The sequence below is a fragment of the Numida meleagris genome, chromosome 2 (genome assembly GCF_002078875.1).
Source record: "Numida meleagris isolate 19003 breed g44 Domestic line chromosome 2, NumMel1.0, whole genome shotgun sequence".
Taxonomy (NCBI): Eukaryota; Metazoa; Chordata; class Aves; order Galliformes; family Numididae; genus Numida; species Numida meleagris.
Window position 1 is genome coordinate 78,259,753 of NC_034410.1, and position 25,911 is coordinate 78,285,663.

Sequence of the window (25,911 nt, forward strand, 5' to 3'; positions counted from 1 at the left end):
CTGGAATGGGCTGCCCAGGGAGGTGGTGGAGTCACCATCCCTGGAGATGTTCAAGAAACGTTTAGATATAGCATTGAGAGACATGAGTTAGTGGGGTTATTGGTGGTAGGTGGATGGTTGGACTGGATGATCTTGTAGGTCTTTTCCAACCTAGCTAATTCTATGATCCTTGCAGACAGGATTCCTGTATTCAGTTACTGCTTTTGTGAATGACTTTGTCACTGTGCTTTTTAGTGATTTCTCGTTTTTTCCACATTTGTAACATCTCCAAAAATCTGTATTCAATGGCAAGTTAAACAGCAAGGTGATGAATTGCCTTGTGTAACACTAATGTTATAGCACCTATAGCAATATTTACTTTGTAGCTTAAATAGTGTAATCCTTTTTGGTTCATGCTCTTTCTGTTGCTCAGTAGTATGAGTTTTACAAAGACAGTGCTTTTAAAGTTCAAGAGAAACTGGTTATTTCTCTCCTTCATAATATGGGATCTTTGTGTTGGAGGAAATCTTGACTCTCGGAGTTGAAGTCTCAGATATAATGTCAGAAAACATTTATTCTTAATGTCTTGTCTCAGAAGCAGAATCATTTTTAATAAAGGGCTTGTGTTCTTCTGAAGGCTTCCCAATCTTCAAACTTCTTCTTGATTCTTACTATATTTTATGCACCCCTTTTTAATGTTAAAAATTCAGTATGTTCACTTGAATTGCGCTTGGTAAATATTCAGTACTGTGGATAGGATTCAGACTCTTATGGTTGGGCCATAACTTTACTAAAGGGATAGTTTAAAGATATAGTTGTTCCATATTCCAAATTTAGCCTTCCTTAATAAAGGGAATGAAAATACAGTGAAGAGGAAGACGCTTAACGTACTGTGAAATAGGATAATATTTGTAAATCATGGAGTTCGGTAAATATTTTACAGTTCCTTACATGAATATTATAAAGCATCAGAATGAAAAGCTCTAGTTCACTCATCGTGTAAATTATCAAGCACAAAAATGTACAGCGTGGTTTAAGTTATTAACTAAATATGAAACACCTTTCTGAGGGGAGACATTAGGCAATACACCTGACATTTTTCTGCTATCCTGAGTGTGTGAAGTTTGCTTATTGTTATGAGAACAAGGACTTTGTAAATTAATTTTCTATTTCAAGAAGAGTGGCCGATGTAAGTCACTAAATGCAAGGTATTTAATCAGGTCTGAATGGATGCTGGGGAAAAAATCTGTTTCATGGGATCAGATTTGGGGCAAATGGCAGTCTTAGTATCTTGTATGTTTAAGAAGTGGTGATAATAGTGTCTACTGTCAAAGGCATGTCGGGCGTGTCTCTTATCCTAATTATAAGAATAATTTATTTTCTTATAAGTGATTGTGAGGGTGTGGCAGCACTCACGTAGTGAGAGTGACTGACCACAGACATAGGACTGGAGCCCTGTTCTCTTAGGGATTGCACAATGTAATCAGAGTATGAGTTACCTCAGATTGATGAGATGTTTTATACAAACTCCCCTGGACCTTCTCTGTCAAGGGTCAGATCCCACAAATGCGGATCCTATCCTCTCTAAAGAGAAGATTGATGCAGGAAAGTACAGCAGAAGTTTGTGAAAGCATAAAAGGAATTGTTGGTAATTCATGCTAATTCTGCCAAAATGATTCAGGTTAATTACCTAAGGGGAAGAAAAGTGAAATAGGCTAAGTTTTTATCCAAGTGATTTGGGGTGTTCAACATGGAAATGCTGGAAGTATAGATTAATATAGATGAAAATTAGATTTTGCCTGATGTGCAGAAAGGACTTGAGGGCACAGGTGGATGGCAAGCTGGACATGAGCCAGCAATGTGCCCTCGCAGCCCAGAAATCCAATCGTATCCTGGGCTGCATCAAAAGAAGCGTGTCCAGCAGGGAAAGGGAGGTGATCCTGCCCCTCTACTCTGCACTGGTGAGACCTCACCTGGAGTATTGTGTCCAGATGTGGAGTCCTCAGTACAGGAGAGACATAGACCTGTTGGAGCACATCCAGAGGAGGACCACAAAAATGATCCAAGGGATGGAACACCTATCCTACGAGGACAGGCTGAGAGAGCTGGAGGTGCTCAGCCTGGAGAAGAGAAGACTTTGAGGTGTCCTGATAGCAGCCTTTCAGTATCTAAAGGGGGGACTGTAAGAAATAAGGGGACAGATTCTTTAGCAGGGTCTGTTGAAGTAGGATATGGGGAAATGGTTTCAAACTAAAAGAGGGAGATTTAGATTGGATATAATTAATAAGCTTTTTTCACAATAAGGGTGATGAGGCACTGAAACAGATTGCCTGGAGGGATGGTGGGAGCCCCGTCCTTGGAGACATTCAAGGTGAGGCTGGACAGGGCTCTGGGCAACCTGATCCAGCTATAGGTGTTTCTGTCCATTGCAGAGGAATGGGACTAGATGACCTTCAAAGGTCCCTTCCAACTCAAATGATTCTATGATTCTGTGGTATATATTTTATAAATGGAAGATGCTACATGTTTATGTGCATGTGCACACAAAGGTTTTAAAACATGCATTTTGCTTTGCTAATGTTCTTGCATTACATTGTATCACAGTTGCAAATACAAATTCTTTAACTTCAATCATGTAAGTAATTTAATCTAAATGGTCATTTTTTATTTTTATTTTTAAGAAATACTTAACAAGCCTAAACTGGGCTTTTCCTTCTGAAATGGAAAATTGTTTAGGTAGAGCTTCATGGAATACCTGTCTACTTTCTTGTGTCTGTGTTCTGTCATTAAAACTTTCCCTTTTTGTTAAAAGAGCCCTCAAAGAGATTATTTCTGAATACTCATTGCTGTGATTATAGAACATGATTTTGGAACTTTTGTGTTTTCTTTGGAACAGGTATTTCAGTTGAAAATTGTATGAACGTTCAAATATATTGAGAATACCTTCTCAACTTAAATTTCCATGTTGGCAGATAGAAGTTTTTGGAAGAAGACTCATACTACTGTGTTTAGGAAGATAAGGGTATTTTTTGCTGCATATTTTTTCTGTAGAACACTTTAAGTATCTTAAAAATAATTCAGAAGGTGCAATCAAAATTTGCGTAGATAAGGTGGAAACAGTAATGTTACTGTTGTGATGTACTTAATCAAGTCAGGGTGTAGAAAGTTAAAATAACATAGGGGAAGGTAAGTTTCATCCTTCCTTTATTGTTTTTATAATATCAGATTTCCTAAGGCATTTTAGTACTTCAGTTTAGCACTTAGGATTTAATGACAGAATCTTTGGATTGACTTCATTTGTGTTGCTTGTATATTCCCTGTTGGGAAAATTACTGTCTTTGCATTTCTGATAATATGATTTATGATAAAGTTTTGAGCTGAGGTATTATTTGGATTTCTTTATGTGGATTTCTATTTCACACTTTAACCTCTAGAACTACAGGAGTAACTGCTTGCTTCTCATTTTCAGGTCAGTGCATTACTAGTAATCACACATCTGTTCTCTAGATGGTAGTAACATTCTACAGGAGGACAAGATCTTCACTGCTTAAAGCTAACAAAAATCTTGTTTAGGAGCTACAAGGAAAACATCCAGAGCAGATTCAGTCTGAAAGGCAGCATACCAAGAAGCCAGAACTTAGGGCTGCATTTATTTTCGTTAACTGTTCAGGCAATAACTTTATATGGGTCACAAGGTGACAACTTGGTAAGATTTATTACACTGCTGCCAGTTAATTCCTCATCTGAAATATATGTAAGTGCAATTTTTTGACATATAGACCCTATGTTGGACTTCTGTATAGGTGGTAATTTTCATCTCATTCTATATGTCTCTCTGTTTTGCAGTTTGTCCAGGTTACTAAATTTGTTGGAGGGGTTAGGAAAAAAATGGAACACTCAGTTCTGTTAATCAAGATCCTTGTAGCAGTTTAGCACCACTATTTATGAGACAGCAGAATGCTTGAGGAAATAAGCTGTTCATCAGATGCATTTATCAATTGTTTGCTGTAGCTGTAGGTCTGAATAAAACATGCCTCTTGTAAAACTCAGTCATCTTTCAGTTTTGAATTGTTTTCCTGCAGAAATTCTAACATGATTTTATTGTTATTAGAACAATTCCAGTAAAGACAGTATCTAAAAATATTCTTAATTATTCTTAATTATTGGTCCATTTGTCGTCAAAGTTTTCTCTGAGCAATTTGAGGGGGCTTGTTCCAGAGTGCTTTAAATCTTGCATTTAAGCTTTTATTCTGTGGTAGAGAGAGCACTCAGCTTGTGTTTCTCTTCTTCTCTTTCACCAGTTCTTCACCAAACACAGCAGAAGTACTGTGGGCTGTTGCTCTACTATCTAGATTTGAATCAATCTTGAAATGTTATAACCTTAGTGTAGAGGTGTTTGTCAGATTCTAATAGCTGAGCATTGATTAAAAAGTCTGAGGAAATTATCTCAAATGGTGTGCTGCTTATTGTAATAAGAGAGTATCTTCTAGCACAGAAGTTCTGCATGGTGAATGTCCACCTATGCATGTACAAATGTATTCTTTCTTTCTACCAAGTCTCCTTTGTATCAGGTCAGTTGGGATCTTTTTTGGCCAGTTCTGACAGACTGTATTTCCCTGCTTTTGTACTTGTAAAGAACACAGACAGAAGGCGAATTAAGGTATTGCAAATAGGCTTCTGTTTTGTAACCACTTTCCTGTGCCTGTTTTTAAACTCTCCTTCCTCTTTCTCTCATTCCCTCCCCCACATGGCAATTCATTGCAAGTGCATCACTGCAGGGAAGATAGTACTACAATAAAACCAAATATCTATTTGGAAAATTATCTCCTAGAAAGTGAAATTAGCATACTTGTTTCAAGTTAATGATACAGAAATTTGGAATTGGAGAAATAGGGCTACTCCAATAACAGTGGTTTTCCTTTTCAGGGCTTGATAGGATTATGTCCATCTGGCTGAGTTTTTCATCTGTCTTTTGTTTCCAAAGGACATGCTCTTTCATGATGAAGGTGTTCTGGCAACAATAGAGTTGACCGCAGAAGACTTGAAGATACTTGTGCTTTATTCCATCTTATTCTTCAGTATGATTTAGGCAAACAATATGAACTAAAATGCACAGAAGGGAGATAAAGAAAGACAAAGAGTGAGATAGTGAATGCTGGAAACAATGTGTTCAGCAATACTCCCTTCTCCTTCAAGACCAGACTAGTTTAGATGGCCAATCATCCTTGGTTTTCAGTGCAAGAAACCCTTTTTGATTCTCTTTGGGATGTGCAGGGTAATGGATGATAAGGGAGCACTGTTGTTTCCTATTTCTTTATACTCAGGAAACAGTTGTTCTGATTGGACAAGGGAGGAAAATCAACTGTGTTGTACTTGAAATCTAATCCACTTAGTTTATACCTATGATAGTGCTTTAATAAATGGAGGAGGTGCTTTTACCACTCACTGTTACATTCCAAAATGCACATATACTCAGATGAGTTTCTTTTATGGATACTTGCTTATCCATTTTGCTACTAGTAAAACCAGCAAATGGTGTTTTGACATTAGCAGCAGCTAGGGTGTTTTTTTTTCCCTTGCTGTTGTGGTGGCTATAATTGTGGTACCTTGGAAACTCAGTGGGAAGTCAATTTCTGTTGTTCCAGACATGTTATGGACTACTAATAAGAAAAAAGCAGATTCTCACCACCTTTGACAGCTTGCAGTCTACTTTTAAGGCTGAATCCAGTGAACAGATAAAGCAGACATACAGGTTTCGGAAGGCAAGAGTGTAAAGCAGGTGCATAAATTAAAGAACTCAGTTCACTGATTTATCTGCCATACTTACTGTCTGAATGTCAGCGGGACTCTTTTGCTTCCCTAAATTTATCCTTGTATGGTGTGCCATTTATACTTTTTGAGATTTGTCTGTTATTTTGGTAAGAGTTATGAGAAAACTTAAAGGATTTTTGCAGTAGTATGAGTGTCATGGTTTTATGTTTTTTTGTGATCAGTATTCCACATCATAACATCATGTAGTGTACTAGGAGTTAAAGCGTTAGTGCTGCAGTTCTGTGGATTGTTGGTAGTTCTGGTTACCTGGTCTCAGAAGGGAAGAATGAACTACAGCTCCCAGAAGACTTAATTATTCCGTTTCCGTTTTCCGTTCAGGGGGAAAGATAAAACTGACTGGGAGTCATGAGACTTTCTTTTTTTGCCTGCTTTGCTCTGCTTGCTTCCTCGCCATCTCATCTACAGCATTAGAGTAAGGACTTTAGTTTTGAACACTCTCTCTCATTTTACTTGATTTATTAGCTTCACTTCCAATTGTATTGTATTATATTGTATTATCTCTTACTCGGCTATCATATTTAGTAAATTAGTATTTTTTCCCTTAGCTTATTGCCGCTGTTCTTTCTTGTCTAGTCCCACCTCCCTGTCTTTTTCCCTTCCCCCTTCCCCTTTTCCTGGGACGTGGGACCAGGGTCCCTTCATCCCCTGGCATGGAACAAGGCCAAACCAGGCTGAACCGTAACAATGAGACTGAGTATTCTTAGATTAAATAGAAAGTGAAGACCATCAGAAAATGCTAAGTATATTTCAGTGTGTCTTATATGTGAATTTAAGAGGCTGGCTTAATTTCTTTGGATTTTGTTTGTGCATTAGAAATACCTAATTTAATACTTAATATGATAGAAGTGCAGTATGTACTAAAAATAGTCTTGAATGTCAGAGATGTAAAGGGAAAATTGGATTTAATTTATAGTTAGTAGCCATTTTGTAAAGTTGCTAAGAAATATTTAGCTTACATTTGATGATGCTCAGCTATGTATATAATACAGGCAGTAGTATATTCTGAGTTTGAAAAAGCACAAGTTCTTGATAAAAGAGCTAAAATCAGAGGATGATGTTTGGGACGTGGATGAGGCTATAGTATGCCTGGAAAGAATAAGTAAACGTCTTTAGTTGGTTTCTTATTTACACTAAGAATCTCCCTTTCTGATTATTTTGTAGATCTTTGCAAGTAAGCCATTATAAAATTATTTCTCATCTTTTGTATTATGATAACAAAGTTGCACAGCTTTAAAATCCTTCCATTGTTGATTTCATTCAGGTTGTCATTTCTTCTTTCTTTTGTGAATCATTTTCTTGCGTTAGCATGCCTTCTATTCTTTCCTAATCTTGTGTTTGTCCTATTTCAATGGTTAAGTCGGGAACTTCAGTTCTTGCATGCTCTAAATCACTAAAGTCTAAAGATGGGCTGAATTTCCCAACCCTGTAACACTACTTTACTTTTTGTTTCTATCAGTTTTTCTTGCTCATGGTTGTTCAGTAACTACATAGTATGTTATTTGTTAAGAAGAGAGAAGAAGTGTAAACTGAAATGGACTCATGCTGATGCTGGACTGCTAGAGGAGGAGATGGATTCAAATCGACTTTGTTCACAGTTCATTTAGTAATCTTTAAAATGTTGAAGTGGTGAAGGCAGTGTGAAATCTTTTTGGGGTACTCACATGCTGCAGATACGTCTATAGCATTAGAAGTATGTTTTCATAGTTTTGCCTTTCAGCCCGTGCCAGCAATTGCAATTTATCAATTTAAGGAGATGCTGAGAAACTATATGCTGGTTATTTAGTTTGTATCAAAAAAACAGTCCTGACTTCAATTGTTTTTCAGTTTGCTAGTTAACCATCCCAAAGCTATCTTGTGGAAGGCAAGACATTAGTCCATCAGTTTGCAAGAGGAGTTGTGTATTTTAGATAGGTGCTTAAAGCATTTGTTTCAGTCTCATTTCATTTGAAAATGCCGTAAGAATATTGCTTATTTTAACTTCTCTTCCTCTCCCAACAAAACAAAGAATTCAGCTATTTTATTTGTTAGCAATTTGATATGTATTGTATTGTACCATATATTTTTTTTCAGATTATGACGTAGTGCTTTGTGGAAAACTGAAATAAAAGAATGAGAAAGATGGGGATGAAGCCTGCTCTGTCATGTTACTTTCCTTGTCACTAGTGGATATTAACAATGTATTTTCCATTGCCATTTAATTATATGTCATACATGAGTCTGTACAATGTGCTTTCTATTTGCAACAAACATGACTGAAAATTCTAGATGCAAGTAGTGATGTTCAGGATCAAATGCTGTTACTTGGATGCATTTCTGTCTCTGATTTATTAAAAAATTTATTGAGAAGCAGAAAAAAATATTTTATTGATGAAGTGGTGCTTAGGCTTATAGTACTCTAACTCCTGCTTGTTTTCCACTTCTTATTTATCACAAAAGCACTTTACATAACTGTATCTTTCCTTTTAGGCAGTTGTACTGAGTCTGGCTGGGATGGAGTTTACTTACCCCACAGCAGTCCACCTAGTGCTCCATACATGTAGCTAGAAGGGTGTTGATATCACAGCAATGTTTTGCTGAGCAGCGCTGGCATAGCATCAAGATTCTCTCCAATCCCCAGCCCCCTCAAAACTAGTAGTCTGAGTGTAGGCAAGAGGTGTATTTTCTCTCCACCCTCTTCCTTTGAGGTCAGGGAGTGAGAGCACCGTAGTGGATTTTAGCTGTCCATCTGAGTGAAACCACAGATACATCTCCTCAAGTGCTTCTGCCTCTTAGAGATATATATTTTTATAATGGGGCCAAACCAGTTCTCCAGTCTCTTACAGACTGCTGTGGGTAGGCCTGACTTTAGTATTCATGTCTTCTAAATGGAACGTTATGTGGTTTGAAAGAAGTTTGCTCTATTCCTTTCCTAAGCTTCTTGCCTGTAAATGAGGTTTTGTTCATATCTATTTGTCTGTGGAATGCAAAGATAAGGGACTTGAAGAGGTTAATTTAAAAGTCTGAAGTTTGTGTTTTTCTGTGGACATTATTAGGGGTTGTAACTTTGAATTTTTTGTGTGTGGAGGGTAGGAGTATTCAATAAGTTTTTCAGCTTATGTTGATGCTTTCTTGGTTTTCCAGTAGAAATCAGTTTTGTACTTCACGCTGTCCTCTCTGTGCCCTGTACAATGCTGATGCGTTAAATGAGGCATCTTGAGTAATAAGAATGTCTTAGATAAAGAGAGGAAATCCTCTTGTCAGTTAACTTTGTGACATGAGGAAATGGACTTGGGAGATTTGAGCTGTGAAGGAGATTCTCAACAAGGTTGTGTAGTGCCAGAAAACAGAGTTCTGACTTTAAAATATGTCATTTTTAATAATGAGCTTCTATATTCAGAGATATGAATTTTCAAAATTTTTGTTCTCAACTTTTAGGACTGATGTTCTGTTTCTGCTATATTAACTATATGAATTGTAAAGCAGCAAAAACCTCTTCCAAAACACAAAAGACTGGGTGGATTGGGAAGTACAACTTAATTGGGAACATCATTTGCTTATTGTATATAACTGCAATCATAAGTCAAGCAAGACAGTTTCTAGTAGCTGGGTCAAATTCTTAATTTTGTGATCTAAATTATTAATGAGAGTATTTCCATAAACCTTTTGCATAAAATTTGACACTATAACAGACATCAACTAGTCTTTATCTAATCTGGATTGTATTACCAGTGGTAATCAGAAAGTATGTTCCCATAACTATGTGCTTCATTTATGCCTCCGGACATACATACTGAATGTAGGTTGTGCACTACAAGTTTTATAAATCAAAAAATAACTTTGTAAGTTCTAGCTGAAATAAAAGTAAATTAAAATATGCTTGTAGGATTAATAGATATGAAAGGTTAAATGTTAAGCGTACACATACATACTCTGAGTTTTTCTTGTTCCAAGTAGTTTAATACTTTAGGAATCTGAAAAGATTTTTGAGTCAATTATGGAAATCCCACTACAGGCTACTTTTCACAGTGTATCTGCAGACAAAATGGCACGGTGCATGGAGAACACAAAGAGATCAGTACAAGAATGCATAATACTGTTATATAAATCAGTTGCGCTTTCATGTCTGATAGACAGCAGTACTGAACACAGTATATCTCAAGTCTGCTATGGTAGTAATATAAAGGGATGTGAGGCAAATGGTGAAGGTGATTAGGGCTATGAAGATTTTCATAAGAGAAGACAGAGAGCTTGAGATCGTGTATGCAGAAGATAGATTGGGAACTCCTATAATCTGTCTCCTGTAAAAAAGATTTAAGATTGTATCCAGCACCATCAAACAAAATAAATTCAAAACAGATAAACAAGGTAGTGATTTTTGTTGTTGTTTTGTGTTGTTTTTTTTTTTTTAATTTTTTTTTAACATGAAACATACTGTATTGAGTACTCTATCCAGTTCTGAGCTCCCTGGTACAAAAAAGACAGGAATCTCCTGGAAAGAGTCCAGTGGAGGGCCACAAAGATGATAACGGGCCTGTAGCATCTCCCCTGTGAGGAAGGGCTGGGTGACCTGGATCTGTTCAGCCTTGAGAAAAGAAGATTTGGTCAACCTTTTTTCAGTGGTCTATGGGGACAGGACTAGGGGAAATGGCCATAAACTTGAGCTTAGGAATTTCTCCACCAATATGCAAAGGAACCTGTTCATGGTGAGGGTGGTGGAGCACTGGAACAGGCTGCGCCAGAGAGGTTGTGGAGTCTCCTTCTCTGGAGATATGCAAGACCCACCTGGATGCCTACCTGTGCAGTGTGCTTTGGCAGGGGGGTTGGACTCGATTATCTCTAGAGGTCCCTTCTAACCTCTACAATTCTGTGGTTCTGTGATAATGGCATGAAAGACTTCTAGGTCACAAAGATTGAAATTTAAGATGATTTGACACATTTATCCTGGAGAAATTTATAGAATGACTACATACTTAGAAAAGTCAATACATTTAAAAAGCTTAAAAAAATGCCTGAGGCAAATAAATACTTTTAATATAATGGTTTATTGCATCTTCTTGTGATGTATCTTGGCTGGCCAGCTTCAGAAATATTGAAAAAGTGTCAAGATATTGGACCAAATGAACCATTGTTTTTATTTAGAACGACAGTTTCTCTTCGTATTGCAATCTGAATGGATTTGTTAGCTTTTCTCTCAGCTCCATTTGTCAAGAAACAACATGAATGGCAGCTTTGATTTCCCTTCCTGCCCTTAGAAAGTAATTGTGATAGCCCTCTTTCAGAGATTCAAAGGGAGCAAACATTTTGAAGGATCTTTCACTCGCATTTCATGCTTATAATCTATGAACAGAACTGGGACTACAGCAGAAATTTCATTGTATACTGCTGCTTTGTACTTTTCTTGCATTTCAATACTTTGATAACTTTGATAAATGAGAGATAGTATATTTTACAATTGCAGAGACACTCAGCTGGAAACACAGGATCTCATTTATTTTAAAAACACCCATCTCTTGCAAATTCTGCTTTCAAGTGCCTCTGTGTATTAACTGTTCGAAATCTTACTGTAATATGATGTAAGTCAAAAAGCTTAATACTTTCATAAAATTTTGCTTAAAAAAATCTCCTTTTACTAAGATTGTCTTCTCCTAGTTGCCAGGTTCCGAACTGCAAATGCATTTGATTAGGACATTTGAATACAGGACCACGATCTGAATTTTGTACCTACTTTTTTTCTCCACAAAGGACTAAAATCCTAAGTCCTTTTTGTACAAGTTGTCAAACTAGTAGGATATGTCTGTGATTAGGACTGCTAATAGACAGAATTTCTGTTCTATGGGAATATGTAAGATAAAAAATGCCATTTAGTATCAGAATTAAAAAAATAAATACTGTTGTATTTTCCAGAAATAAAACTGAAATTAATTACTAAGAAGTAATTGGAATGTGATTGAATCAGAAGCTATTGGGGTATGAAGAGACATTTGGTGATTATCTTGTCCAACTTCTTCCTGAAAGCAGATCAACTTAGAATTGGTTACTCAGGGCTTTGTTCAGTCTGCTCTATTTGTTGGTTATCATGATGGTTAGTTTTTTTCATGATGTATTGACTAGGAATTTCCTGTATCCTAGCTGGTACCTGTTGCTTCTTTTACTTTTTCCCTGAGCAGAAACTCTTTTATTCAGTACCACTACTGCCTCTAGGTGCTGTTGCTGAACTCATTCTGCCCACCAGCCCTACTGGAAGGTGGCTGTCACACAAATGCCCACTCCCACAGCCGCCTCCAAACACGTGGGTCTCTACCAGGTGTGGATGTGTGCACATGCCTACCATCATTGTTAGTCAGTGTTTTCCCCACCACTGGTCTTCAGGGACACCCCTGTAAACAACTGCCCCTTGTCTGGACCCAGTACTACCAATCCAGTCCAAAGTGTGGCGCAGAGAGCATGGCTTTGTTGTCTTTCTCACCCTACTTGCTCTAAGGACATTGTGGAAGATTATGTCATAGGCTACACTCAGTCAAGGAAAAAACAAAACAAAACAAAAAAACATTCACTACCCATTCACTAAACCAATCTTGTCTTCATAGGTCTTAAGTGGGCCAGATACGTTTTGACCTTGGTAAATCCATGCTGGCTATTCCCAGGCACCTTGTTTTTTGTATCTTGGGTGTGATTTTCTGAGGGATTTAATCTGTAACTATTCCAGACACTGAAGCCAATCAGAATGTATTTACCTGGATCCTCTTTTTTGCTCATCTTGAAGGTGGATGTGGTGTTTATCTTTTTCCAGAAATCTTAATGTTGGGAAACCCACAGGATATCCCATGTCACCATGAAGTCCTCCCACTTGGCTTCTGCCTCTTATGTGGAACCAAACTATAGAAGCTGAGATCTCCTATAATGTGTCTACTTGATAAATAGTTAAAATTTTCCATGGCAAAGCACATATAATTTTTAATATAAGAAATCATATGTTTGTGGTCCACATACTGGTTGTTACAGAGCACAGAATTTCAGCTGTGTTGTCCAATGGCCACTGTGTCAGAAATTCAGCATCTTTTTTTTTTTTCCTTCCCCCCTTGTTTGTCCTACAATTCTCTCTTCTGGGATTAAATTTCCAGTAAACTAGGAGAAACTGTGCAAAGTGAAGGACAGTTAATTTAAAGTTACTTGAAAGCTCTCTTAAAAGTAGTTGTTAAAATGTAACGTGGAAGTGTTGTCTCAGTATATAGAATGTGATAAGAGACAAATCACAGGGGATTGTAAAATATGATATGTCTTTGAGTGCTATGATAAACAGACAGTACAGTTTTGCTACAATGCAAATATCTGTGGTGATAAAGCTACTTGAGACTGTTGTGCTCTAAGGAGGAAAAGAGGCTGAAGGTGTGTTCAGTCTGGCAAGGCCACCAGAGGAGCTGCTAATAGCCTGCACATACCTAAAAGGCATTAGAACCTAAAATGGAGGCCAAGTGATTGGTATGTCTCTCAAGTACACACTCGAGCACAACAGTAGACAGAAAGTGCAACAAAATTAAATTCGTTGAGAGCATATCAGGAAAATATGTGATTGGTGAGATGTCAGCAAGCTGTGGGACCATTCCCATGGGAATGTGACAGACAGTCCATTAGCTGGGATTATGAAAATTGCTTTAACTAACGTATGAATAAATGTTACGAGTCCTCTATGAGCAGGGAGAGTAAGGGAATGCTTTTATGAGAATCTACCTCTCTAGCATCTATGATGTGCTGTAACATACTCTGAAGACTTCCCGTTGAAATCCCCGAGGAAAAGTTGCCACTGATTTCAGTCACAGCATATCGTGACCTTGGTGCTAATAGAAACCATGTTTCTTGGTCATTTGTCTAGGAGCAAACATGGCAATGCACAAGGAATGGTTGTACCAGTGCAAAGACCACAGACAAATAGGTATCCAGTGCTCCTTTATTTGTGTACAGGGAGCTACAGAGATACGACTGTGGGTTTATAGGCATAGTTAATTAATTTTACTGGGATGGGGGGAGATTTGTACTGCTTCATCCAGTCGGACACTATAGATTTGTGTAGTTTTGTTTTTCTGCCAAAAAGCTATTGTGTTTTATATTTGAAAATACAACTCATGTAATTTGATTTTCTTCAGGTTTATTTTTATTTGTTTTACAGATATCTCATTTATGGATGCCTCTCGCGTGTGTGGAACTAATCTCATTCTTGCACAAATTGTTGCCCTTCTGCTGAAGAGGTTTCACCACATTAGACGAGACTGGAGAGGAAGTCTGTCAAATGTGCTTCTGCCAGTCCTCTTTGTTGCACTGGCAATGGCCTTGTTTAGTGTGAAGCCGCTGGCTATTGATTATCCTTCTCTGAAGCTGACACCAAGACTTCACAATAATGCAGAATCCTTCTTTAGGTAAAGGGCTCATTGATCATCATCAATATCCAGGCTTCTGGGACCTTTATCCTTGAGTTCTCACGTTTTTATAAGTATTTGCATTCTTTAAATAATGATAGGGTGCTTGTGTTTTTCATTTGTTTGTTAGTTTTACAATAGCTATATATTTTTCAGTTGTTTAGTACATTTTTTTTAGATTATTATGAGGGGGACATACGAGAGAAACAAAAATAGAAAGGCACTGTGTGAAGTATTTGTTGGAGGAAAGACAAAGATTTTGGAGCAGTTTGCATTCAATACAGATCATAACCATATATTTGCTAATGTTTAAGCATTTTAAAAAGCCTTTGCATGCTTCAGCTTATTTAATTGATTAGATCAGTCTTCTGATAAAGTTCTCCGGTTAGACAGTACCACACAGTACTAAGAAAGCTTGTGCCCTTCTAGCTGAATCTCTAGTTTCTGTATTTTTAGGTTTGAAACCATGTAGATTATTTGTTATTTGTCTACAGTATCTATAGCTTATATCAGAATTATTCTGTATTACCTGTAAATCAGAAAGTTTTATCTATTGGACAAATATCCAGATACATTTATAAAGATAATATGATGATGTTTGAATTTATAAATGAAACACGAAAGTCTTAAAACGTGTCTGTAATGAGAAGAATGGCTGTGGGGAGAAGTTGAGATTTGTTTAGGGGTAATTGCATTGAATTTTCTTTACAAGTTCAGGTATCGTTTTTGAAATAGATTTTTTTGTATGTTTCCTATACATAGATTTGTTAGTTCTTTAATTTTGTAGAAAACATGTGGAACTGTGAGGCTGAAAGGTAATAGAATTAGACAAATTAATGTGTTTGTGTTTCTTCCCTCAATCCACCCCTTTACCCTCTGGCCCACTTTGAACAGCATTGAAGATGATAATCTAGGAAACCTTTCTCAGATTCTACTGAGATATTTCTTTGACTGGGACTTCACATGCATGCATTCAAAACAAGGGTAACTAAATAACATAACTACTTTAAAATGCTCTATACTGATTTAACGCTTGCTGCTCACTTGAAATGGAGATGCTGATAGTAGTGAGGAAATCAATAAATCTAGAATAATTATATTTTCTACAAAATTTTAACAGTAAAAATTAATTAGCCTTAAGTTGGATCTAGGAAAACATTTTGCTGAATGCATATACTAAAAACAAAAGAGAAAACAGAAGCATAGATAAAACAGAACTTGTAAAGAAGCAGTGAATTCAATATTTTTTTTCTTTGGAACTGTCTCAAGATTCTATCAGCAGTCATAGAATAGCTTTGCTTGGAACGGACCTTAAAGATCATCTAGTTCAACCCCCCTGCCATGGGCAGGGCTGCCATCCACCAGTTCAGGCTGCCCAGGGCTCCATCCAATCTGGCCTTAAATGCCTCCAGGGATGGGGCACCACAGCTTCTCTGGGCAACCTGTACTAGTGCCTTGCTACACTCTGAGTAAAGAATTTCCTAATATCTAACCTAAATCTCCCATCTTTTAGTTTAAAGCCATTCCCCCTTGTCCTATCAGTCAGACTGTGTGAAAAGTCAGTCTTGCTTGTAAGCTTCCCTCAGTATTGGAAGGTCAATGAGGTCTCCCCAGAGCCTTCTCCAAGATCTCAGCTTGGAGGTCCAACTCCCTCAGTCTTTGACTGGAGAGGTCTCCAGCCCTCTGAATGTGAGGCTAATGTTAAATCTGCTTTGACTAAGTAGCTAGTATCCAGATAGAATATGTAAGTAGGTTTCATTGTTAAAGATCTGATGCAAATCCCGTAGATGTCAGTGACAGATTTCTTGCTAATTTCAGGAGGATTTTGATTGGGTCTGTTGTCTTGTATGAATGAGGGTTAGATAATGATTTAATGGGATGTTTGTTAGGATGAGTTCCACATGTCCAAAGTTAGGAATGGAGAATGATAACTATTCTTTACTTACCTTACTGATGCAAGCACAAAGCATGCAATTCCTTTGTTGCTTTACTTACATAAATATTTGTTGTGAGTTCACTTTGACTCAAATAAATAAAACTGATATACCTTTAGCTTCAGTATTTTTAGCTGCTGCTGTGGTAAAATATTAAGAAGATTCTCAGAATTTCAGATTTACTTGTTACTTTGTGGATTTCTTCTGTAATATATTCCTTTCTCTTGATGGTTATTTCTATCATTATGTTTATTCCCATTAGAAAAAATAATTCATGTTGGCAGATGGAATCAAATTCACTCCTGGATTCATGTGGATGCATGTCTGCACAAGAGGTATGTATATGTCTGAGTATGTATTTATATAAAAATTTTTTGAGTATTATATGCAATACTGGAACTATTCTTTTCGAAGGGGCAGGGGAATAGCATAGGAAGTAAACCCATAGAACGCTGACATTTTTCTGATCAGATATTGCTTTGTCTTATCTAATATTTGGCCTATATATTCTGAGATCTTCAAAGAAAGAGCCTACACCATTTTGTTACATATTTAAGTGTGTATTTGTGTATAGTAGAAATGTCTTTAGACTGACCTGAAATAACAGGAATCAAAGATAGTTGAACTCTCCTCAGCAGATGCAGCTTGGCTTCAAACATGACATAGGACAAAGCAGTTATGCAAAATAAAGTTAAGACATAATTCTTGATTACCTGGAAAACTACCTACTCTCAAATGGGAAGGGCAGGTGTTTCAGGCTGATAGAAGATACCAGGGAATCTGTTTGACTAGCATTTGTTAGATTTTTTTTTTTTTAACTGCATATGTGAAAATAAAATAGCTTTTCAGGGAAGAATTTTGAAAAAGTTAATGAATTTCTGACCTTTTTGACTAGTGAATTTTCCAGCTGAATTGTTCTGACGTGAAGTAATAAATGGGGACGTGAAACTGTGTGTGAACTAAGTTATTTGCCTTGATGGGACCATTTCGTCAATTATTTATATCCTTATGAAGGAGATAAATTCAGTAGAGTGAGAGTTGCATCTGAAATACAGCACTTTAATTTTGGGAAAAGTGGAAAGGGGAACAAATTTTTGTCTTGCTGGACAAGAAGCACCTTTTCTTCTAATACTGTGGAGTGATGCGTAGAACAAAACAAGCTTAAATAAAATGGTAATGGGGACTCAACATCAGGGAGAGACCCACTAACTTCAAAGGTAATTTGGTAGTGGAGCAGAAATTTTACCTGTGAACTATGGAAAACTAGAATGTCTGAGACTGATTTATAATATGTAGGGTCAAGATGTCAAATAAACATGGCAAATTTTTCTGATTTTACGCATTATGTACTTTATGAGGTTTCCCAGGTACCATATCACATCATAATATCTGTCTTTTTTGAGAATATCCAACTGAATTGCCAGAAAACATCTTCCTTTTTTTCCCCTACTACTGTCCTTCAGTGCACGAATCAGAATTTTGTTTTCTTCCTATATTCTACTTGTGCCTTTTGTGTCTATTTTCAGGCACAAAAAGTGAATAGAAGTCTTGTCGCCTTTTTCATTGCTGTAATCTTGTCTAAATTTATATTTAAGTTCTGATGGTTTCAAAACAAAACTGACTCACAGGGTTGCAAGAAAAATCAAAGGTGGTACTCATATAGGTGGCAGTTACAATTATTTAAGATGCCTTATAAACACGAAACCATACATAATTTATTGAAAAGTTATTGAAGCTAAAAAAGGTAAATCCAGTTGACAAGCAATGCTGCAAAAACTGCATACAAATTTGAAAAAACAAAAAGGCTAAATTTAGTGCCACTGATTTTTTTTAAAATGATTTTTAAAGGACATTTAACTTTTCTGCATACTGTTTTCCAGATTTGTCCAAGTTTCAATACCTCTGTTCCCTATGTGAAGAATAAGAGAGGACGTATTTTGTACAACCTCTCAGGGTTGATTGTGGAAGAATATTTAGTGAGACCTTCCAACAAAGCAAGGTAACCTAATCTTAAAATGACTAAGCAGTTTGTCCTTTGTGTATTAAAAAAAAAAAAAAAAAATCCTTCCTGATCCAAAGCACAGACCTGTGCATAGGAACAGTTGCATTTGTCTATTGCTTTTTTGTCAAGGTGAATAGCCTTGTGAAAAGGTAACATGGAGTCCTCTCTGTGGCAGCTTCTCAGAGCTTCCTCCAGCAGTTATCAATGGCTCCTTCCACACAGTAATTTCAGTTGAAAAATAAAGCATTAATTTAGATAGTACCACTTTATCATTGCAAAAAAAGACTGCTAAGGAAGATGGAGTTTAAGGTGGGTAACTTGCTATCACCTTATTGTCTGTTACCAGATATGGTGGTTGGTCTTTTGGTGGGAAGAAAGCTTCTGAATATCAAGAACAAAAACGGAATAACGTCAAATCTAAGCCTCTGGTTAAGGTAAGTATTGCACATGTTCACACGTGTATGCATTTCTTACTTCAGGGTCCAGACTTCACTGCATTTGGAAAGTAATAAATCATTATATAAAATCCTTGTATTTATAAACTGGAAGAAAAACTCTCTGGCTATTATGATCTGTTTCTCTGTAATTCTTTTTCCCATGTTCTGAAAAGCAGTTTGAAATGAGTCAAAAGATAAACATTCTATTGTTTATCCTGTGAACCTATTTCAGAGTCTGAGCTCATCTTTAAAACTGTTTTTTTAGGTAGCAAGCCCAAATGTTCATGTTCATTTGTATTCTGTAAAAAGTCAATGTCTGAACTGGGGGAAAAAAGTGTCCATTGAGCTTCACAGAACTTTGTAATTTATTCTTGTATCATTTTTGCAATGTTTTTTTTTTCTTTGCTACATTTCTCTCTCTCTTTTTCTTTCACTATTTTTTTTTCCTTCCACTTGTTTTTTAAAAATAAAGATTTAGGTTCTTGGTGTAGTTACTTCTACGTAACAAGTAGAAATTACTTTCACATAATTACCCTGCATTTGTGAGCAACTTCCCATTTTTATCCCAGAGGAACTTGAACCTTGATGAAATTGGTTGAGCTGTGAAATCTGGGTATCCTCTGACAGTGGACTGTCCTGTCTTGCAATTCTGCACATAGCTGTTGTTTTCTGTCCAGAGCTACCCCTGAGAGCAAGGAGCAGAAGGATTATTCTAAGTGCAGATGAAGTCAGGAGCTTTTCCTTGAGGACTTTCGGTGCACACTGGAAAGACATTGTGAAAACTTGGGTTGGGATCTAGAGGCTAAAGGGGAATTATTGGTACAAAATATTTTTTTCCTCTTGGAAATGTTTTGCAAAGTTCTTTTGAGGACCACTGAAGTGTAAGACCAGTAAGGAGGAAAGCAGTTTTGAAGGAGCATTCTGAAGAATCTCAGTAACCTCTTTTCTTTTTATGCAAGCAGAAGATTTCTTATCAGAGAAAGCTGTGAAACTTGACCTTCTGGATTCCAAATTGGAGTATGAGAGAAAGATCTTTCTGTCTTGAAAATATTTTATGTGGTATTGGCACTAGATTTAATTTTCTCTTACAAATGAAGAAGAAAAACAAGAGTGTAATTAAACTCTATCTCAAAATCCCGTTTGGTACAAAGTGCAGTTAAAACAGGATATGGATATTCTCCAACTCTTGCTAATATCATTTCTCATTTAGTTTTGGAAGTTGCTGTCTGACTGCAATACCTTTTCTTTGTACTTTTTTTGAAAATATCAGATATTCACACTCTGCCTTCTAAATATTTTCATTTAGGTCATTTGTAATCCCCTTTACCTCCAGATTTCTTATAGCTCTGAACTCCAGTTCCATAAATCTTTCATTAATAATTTGAAGTTCTAGAGGATTGCAGTAAGATGTGTTCTTCTGACTGCTTTTTTTGTCCTCTGTATCTTTATACCTTTTAAACTATTGTTTTGACATGCAAGCACTGTGGTTTTTGTCAGGGTCCTTTATTTATTTAATGTCTTAAGCATAGAGCTCCACCTAGCATCAACAAAAAGATAAATTATAATTATACTTTTTGTGAGTAAGCTTCATATTTCAGAGCCAAAGAAAATATTGGAGTGGATTTATAAAGGGCACTGTGTTATCTAAAATACCTCCTGGAAGTGGCTTTCAACTGATGCAATGTCAAATTATTGCATTAACCTTTCAATAATTAATGACCAGCCTTTTACTTTGACCTTTCAGGCTTGTTCATGAGACAGGGAATGTACCATTTACATAGTTTCATATGAAGTAAAATGAGAAATTTGCATTTGAAGAGACTTACTGTTTGATTCATTTCATTTTAGAAAATGTTGGAATCTTTCTACATTATTCTCCACTCCAATGGTCAACTTATTTTTTTTTAGTCCAAATAAAAAATACCTACGCAAATTCTGAAAGAGTCTTTACCAACAGAGAATATGTATGTGTTCATAAATAACATGGAAAAACAACATGGCAACCTGCGAACAGTCCAGGAGACTCCTGGAGACCACTGACGACAACTTTCTGGTTTGGGTATTGGACAGACCTACCAGAGGTGAAGCATTGCTGGATCTGTTGCTCAGCAATGCAGGAGAGATCATAAAAGAGATTAAGATCAGAGGCAGCCTGGGCTGCAGCAACCATGCCCTGGTTGAATTCATGATCTCAAGGAACTTGAGCCTGGCAAAGAGTGGAGTCGGGACCCTGAATTTGAGGGGGATGAATTCAGGCTTTTTAAAGAATTTTTGGATGAGATCCCCAGGGAAATGGTCCTTAGGGACAAAGGAACAGAAGAGAGTTGGCAGCACTTTAAGGATGCCTTTCTGAGAGCACAAGAGCTCTCCATTCCCAGAAAAACAAATCAGGCAGATGAGACAAGAAAATAGCATGACTGAGCAAAGACGTGTTGGTCTCTGCTGAGGGGAAAAAAAGGGAAAAGTATAAGTAGTGGAAGTGGGGATGGGTGGCCTGGGAAGAATAGAGATATGTTGTCTGGATGTGCAGGGATGCAGTCAGAAAAGCCACAGTGCAAATGGAATTGAGCTTGTTGAGGGATGTATAAAACAACAGGAAGGGTTTCTTTATGTACATTGCTCAGAAGAGACAGGCAAAGGAGAGTGGACCCCCTCTGATAAACGAAAATGGAGACCTGACCTCCTCAGACATGTAGAACACTGAGGTACTTAATGAGTTCTTTGCCTTGGTCTTCATCACCAGTGAGACTTCTAATGCCTCTCATGTCCCTGAACTTCAAAGTGGTAGCTGGGGGAGCAAAATCTCTTTCAGTTTAAGAGTGGAGCAAATTTGAGACCACCTCATCAGTCTGAATGTATACAAGTCTATGGGGCCAGATGACATGCATCCCAGAGTTCTGAAGGAACTGGCTGATGTGGTTGCCAGGCTGCTCTCCATCATACTTGAAAAATTGTGGCTATCAGGCAAAGTTCCCAGTGACTAGAAAAAGGGAAACATCATTCCCATGTTCATTAGAAGGGAGAAAGGAAGCTCTAGGGAACTACAGGCTGATGAGCCTCACATCTGTTCCTGGGAAGATCATGTAGCAGATATTCCTGGAAGAGATGCTAAGGCACACGTGAGATGCAGTGATCTGAGACAGCCAACAGTTTCACCAAGGGCAAATCTTTCTTGACCAATCTGGTGGCTTTCTATGATGGAATGTCTGCATTTGTGGACAAAGGAAGAGCGACTGATGGTGTCTACCTGGATTTGTACAAGGCCTTTAACATGGTCCTGCACCACTTCCTTATCTCTGAATTGGAGGGATATGGATTTGAAGGCTGGACTACTTGGTGGATAAATAATTGGCTGGATGATGGAGCTAATACAACAAAAGGAAAAGGGGCACCATCCAGAGGGACTTGAACATGCTTGAAATGTTTCTCAGATACAAGTACAGACTCGGAGAAGAACTCACTGAGCCCTACGGAGAAGGACTTCAGGATTCTGATGGACAAAAAGCTAGACATGAGCCACCAGTGAGCTCTTGCAGCCCAGAAGGCCAACAGTATCCTGGGCTGCATCAAAAGAGGTGTGGCAGCAGGGCGAGGGAGGTGATTGTCCTCCTCCACTCTGCCCTTGCAAGGCCCCATCTGGAGTACTGTGTCGAAGCCTGAGGGCCCCAGTACAGGAAGGATGTGAAACTGTTGCATTGGGTCCAGAGGAGTGCCACTAGGATGATCACAGGGCTGGAGCACCTCTCTTGTGAAGAAAGGCAGAGGGAGTTGGGCTTGTTTAGCTTGGAGAAGGGAAGGCTCTGGGGAGATGTCATTGTGGCTTTCCCGTACTTGAAGGGAGCTTACGGGCAGGAGGAGGACCAACTTCTACGTGGTCTGATAGTGATAGGACAAGGGGGAATGGCTTTAAACTAAAAGAGGGGAGATTTAGATTAGATGTTAGGAAGAAATGTTTTACTTGGAGAGTGGTGAGGTGCTGGAACAAGTTGCCCAGAGAGGTTGTGGATGCCCCATCTTTGGAGGCATTCAATGCCAGGTTGGATGGGGCCTTGGGCAGGTTGATCTAGTGGTTCGCAACCTTGCCCATGGCAGGAGCGCTGGAACTAGATGATTTTTAAGGTCCCCTCCAACTTTAGCCATTCTATGAGAAAGAAAAGAATCTATCTACCGTATGCCAGACTTGACTGATTAAAACCATTGACTATGGTTCACTGATGAAGATGATGCTATATGGAAAAAACACAATTCTGCTTCAAATGTTCTTTCCACTGCCCCCCCCAACCCTTCCACCCCCCTGACTTTTCCAGATTTCATGACCATGTATTTGTTTCTTTTGGTTATTGTGAGCAAAAATATTCTATAATGATTATATAGTTGCTGTTATTTGTAAGAATTCTAAATAGGAAAAATAGATTTTAAGTAATCCAGAAAGGCAGTTTGTAGTCTTTAATGGCATTCTGAAGTGTTCAGTATGAAAGGTTGGAATTTGAGGCTTTATTATGCAGCAATAGTATGAATGTCTAGAGGAAGATACATCTCTCCTGTTTAATACTCATTCTCTGCCTGTCCGTATCCTTTTTCCTTTATAGAGCATAGGTTAATCAAAACATTGGTCTAACATAATTCTAGAATATTAATGGTGGATAAAAATGATGTGGAGTAATGGGAAATATATCTTTACAGAATTTAGTTTTAATTTAGAGATACATAATGTTTTTTCTTGAGAGCAAATTTTATCAGTCGTAGATAGATGATGAAATGATAAAAAATCAATTTTAATAATCTTATTCTATGTATTTTTCCAATACCTGTCTCCTTCCTGCCATTTGTAAATAATCACCTGTGAGGCGTGCAAGAGGTCTGAAATATATTTCAGCTGGAAATAATATTTTTACTTTTTTATATTTTAGCTTTGCAATAAATCACAAGGATTTTGAAAAAAGGAGCCTAACTGTATATTATGATGAAGAGAGCACCCTTGGATGCTCTTTCTTTCACTTGTTGCTGTTTTATAAGCAATGAAAGAGCCACCTTTAATTTGGTTATTTTCTGGTTGTTTGATTCAGTTATATTATATATTTTGAATGAAGAATTCCAATTCCTGTGTGGGATATTGAAATGTATGGTTATACACAATGCTGTATTATGGATTTTTTTTTTTTTTTTTGTATTTTCATTTGAATACTGGTCACATTATTATATTTGTAAGGTATTCTGTGAATAGTTGAGACTTTCCCTGTTTCAATTAAATGAGAATGTGTCGTCAGGGTTTTGCTTTATTGTTTTCTTCATTGCCTTTTATTCAGTATAATGAGCAAAATTGGATTGGATTTTCATCGTGTGTTTATAACTTTCTGTTCTGCACAAATCTTTTTAAACAAGACATAATAAAAAATTGGTATGTGGAAAAGACTGGCTACCCTTGAACATTTGTCTGTTTCTTTGTCTGGTACCTATTTGTACAGGAGATCCAGCAATGGAAGAATTTGCACTATTCCCAGGATATGGGTTTTATTTCAGTTCATCTCTTTAAGGAGCTCTCTTGATGATTAAAGAATGGGAGACGTAGTCTGTGTAGTAATTTGTGGGCACTGAACTGGAGGAAAGCAAAGAAGTTGCATACAAGTTTATACAAGAAGAAAGAATTTGTGTTTTTTTTATTTTTTTTTTATTTTCTTTAAAGGTGGGAGCATAGGAAACCGTGAAGACCATGTAACGAACAGAGTAGAAAATGTGAAAGCTACTGTAAGCAAGAGCAGTGATACTTGACCAAAGTTGGACATTTGGGAAAAAATACTGAATGGAGCTTATGGCAAAGAAGATTTGAGGATAAGAGACACAGAAGAAGGATGGTCAAGCTCAGATTAGTGTTTGACAGCATGGTATGGTATAGGGTAGGGAGGGAGCTAAGTGGGAGGATTTTGGTGTTTCGGACCTTGCCTCACAAGAGAATACAGTGGGAAGATCCAAGTAAGTAGATAGTGTGGAAAATAAATTCAGAAGTAAAGAATTATTAGGAGAGGGAAATAGAACTGGAGTAGATAGCCTGCACTAGAAAGCATGGAGAAGATGACAGAAAAGCCAAAGTTTGCATCTTAGTGCCCAAGTAAGGATTTTTGCTGGATTCTAAAAGGAAAAAACACACTATTATCTGCAACTAAATTGAAAAAAAAAAAAGCACAGTAGCATCAAGAAAAGGCAGATATATGTGGAGGAGGACTAGATGAAAAGAGCATCTGAGTGATGGAAAAGTATTATTCATGGAAGTTTCCAAGACGTAACTGTAGTTTCAGAACAGGTTTAGGAAAAACGAAATCCTGGAAGATTAAGTTAAGGCAAGAGAGACCTACATTAAAAAACATATACTTTGACATGTTACTCATAGTCCAGAGACAAAGTGAGAACTGCCCAGTGGCAACCTGAGATGAACAAAATGCAAATTAGCAAAATAATTGATAGCAAATAGGAAAAGGATAAGAGTTTGTCAACTGCATAAACAAAAAAGGAAGATTAAAGCTTGCTGTGCAGTGAGGAGTGGATGGTAATTGAAGATGATTTGAAATGTGTTACCAAAACTGAAAACAAACTTCCTTTGTTTTCTCTGACCTAGTTTTCAGTATGGATAATATGGGGTTAAAGGCACTTTGATTAGCAGTTAAGGAGGCATAGAAATGAAATTGATTTCCAAAGGAAAAGGAAAACTGAGACCTCAGTATACTTGGTTTAAGGACATAATTAGCCTATCGGCATTGATTCTTGCACATGGAAACCTAAGAGAGTATGCATTTTGAGTAGATTTATCAAGTTGGAGCAATTCTTCCTGATTTGAAGCTAAAGTATATGTTACATCAGAAATGCTTCCTTATGATCCTCAGACTTGCCTTATCTGCTTTAGAGTTTATTGTATTTACTTTTCTCCTCGCTCAGGAAACTAAGGATAATTGGTTGTTAAAGGTGAAGACACAACTTTTCCTTCATGGCATAGTTTCATACTCACTGTGTAAGCAGTGCATCCTTGTTTCTTTCTTTCCCAGCTTTCTTGGACGTGGTATGTTTCCAGACATTTTATGCTATATGTCGCTTGCAGGTATTACTTTGATAAGTCTTTTTGTAATGTCAATAATTAACATGCTTCACTTATAACACCATTTTTCCTCATCTTTTCTGGTTCTGTTTAAATTGGAAAATATTGCTTTTACATTGATTTCCTCTGTTATTTGCTCAACCAAATGTTTTTAAAGTAAAAAATTGTTTCATTAAGCCAGAGAATTTCACTTAATTAAGTTTGCAACTCCAACAGTAGAAAACAACCTGCTGCATTTTGCTGAAAGATTGGT

At 37.2% G+C, this 25,911-nt stretch overlaps 1 protein-coding gene and 1 long non-coding RNA gene across 2 annotated transcripts in view; both read left to right on the forward strand.

Moving 5' to 3' along the window:
* ABCA13 (ATP binding cassette subfamily A member 13) overlaps window positions 1–25,911 on the forward strand; it is a 193,230-nt gene that overhangs the window by 105,002 nt on the left and 62,317 nt on the right. The window contains exons 44-48 of the mRNA XM_021386386.1: window positions 13,955–14,201; window positions 15,096–15,185; window positions 16,398–16,470; window positions 18,016–18,134; window positions 18,484–18,571. Of these exons, the coding sequence (XP_021242061.1) occupies window positions 13,955–14,201; window positions 15,096–15,185; window positions 16,398–16,470; window positions 18,016–18,134; window positions 18,484–18,571 (617 nt within the window). The remainder of the gene's footprint in view (window positions 1–13,954; window positions 14,202–15,095; window positions 15,186–16,397; window positions 16,471–18,015; window positions 18,135–18,483; window positions 18,572–25,911) is intronic.
* On the forward strand, window positions 18,014–25,657 carry LOC110394617. Its single transcript, XR_002435746.1, has 3 exons — window positions 18,014–18,134; window positions 18,484–18,571; window positions 24,258–25,657. It is a non-coding gene; the product is annotated as an uncharacterized LOC110394617 (long non-coding RNA).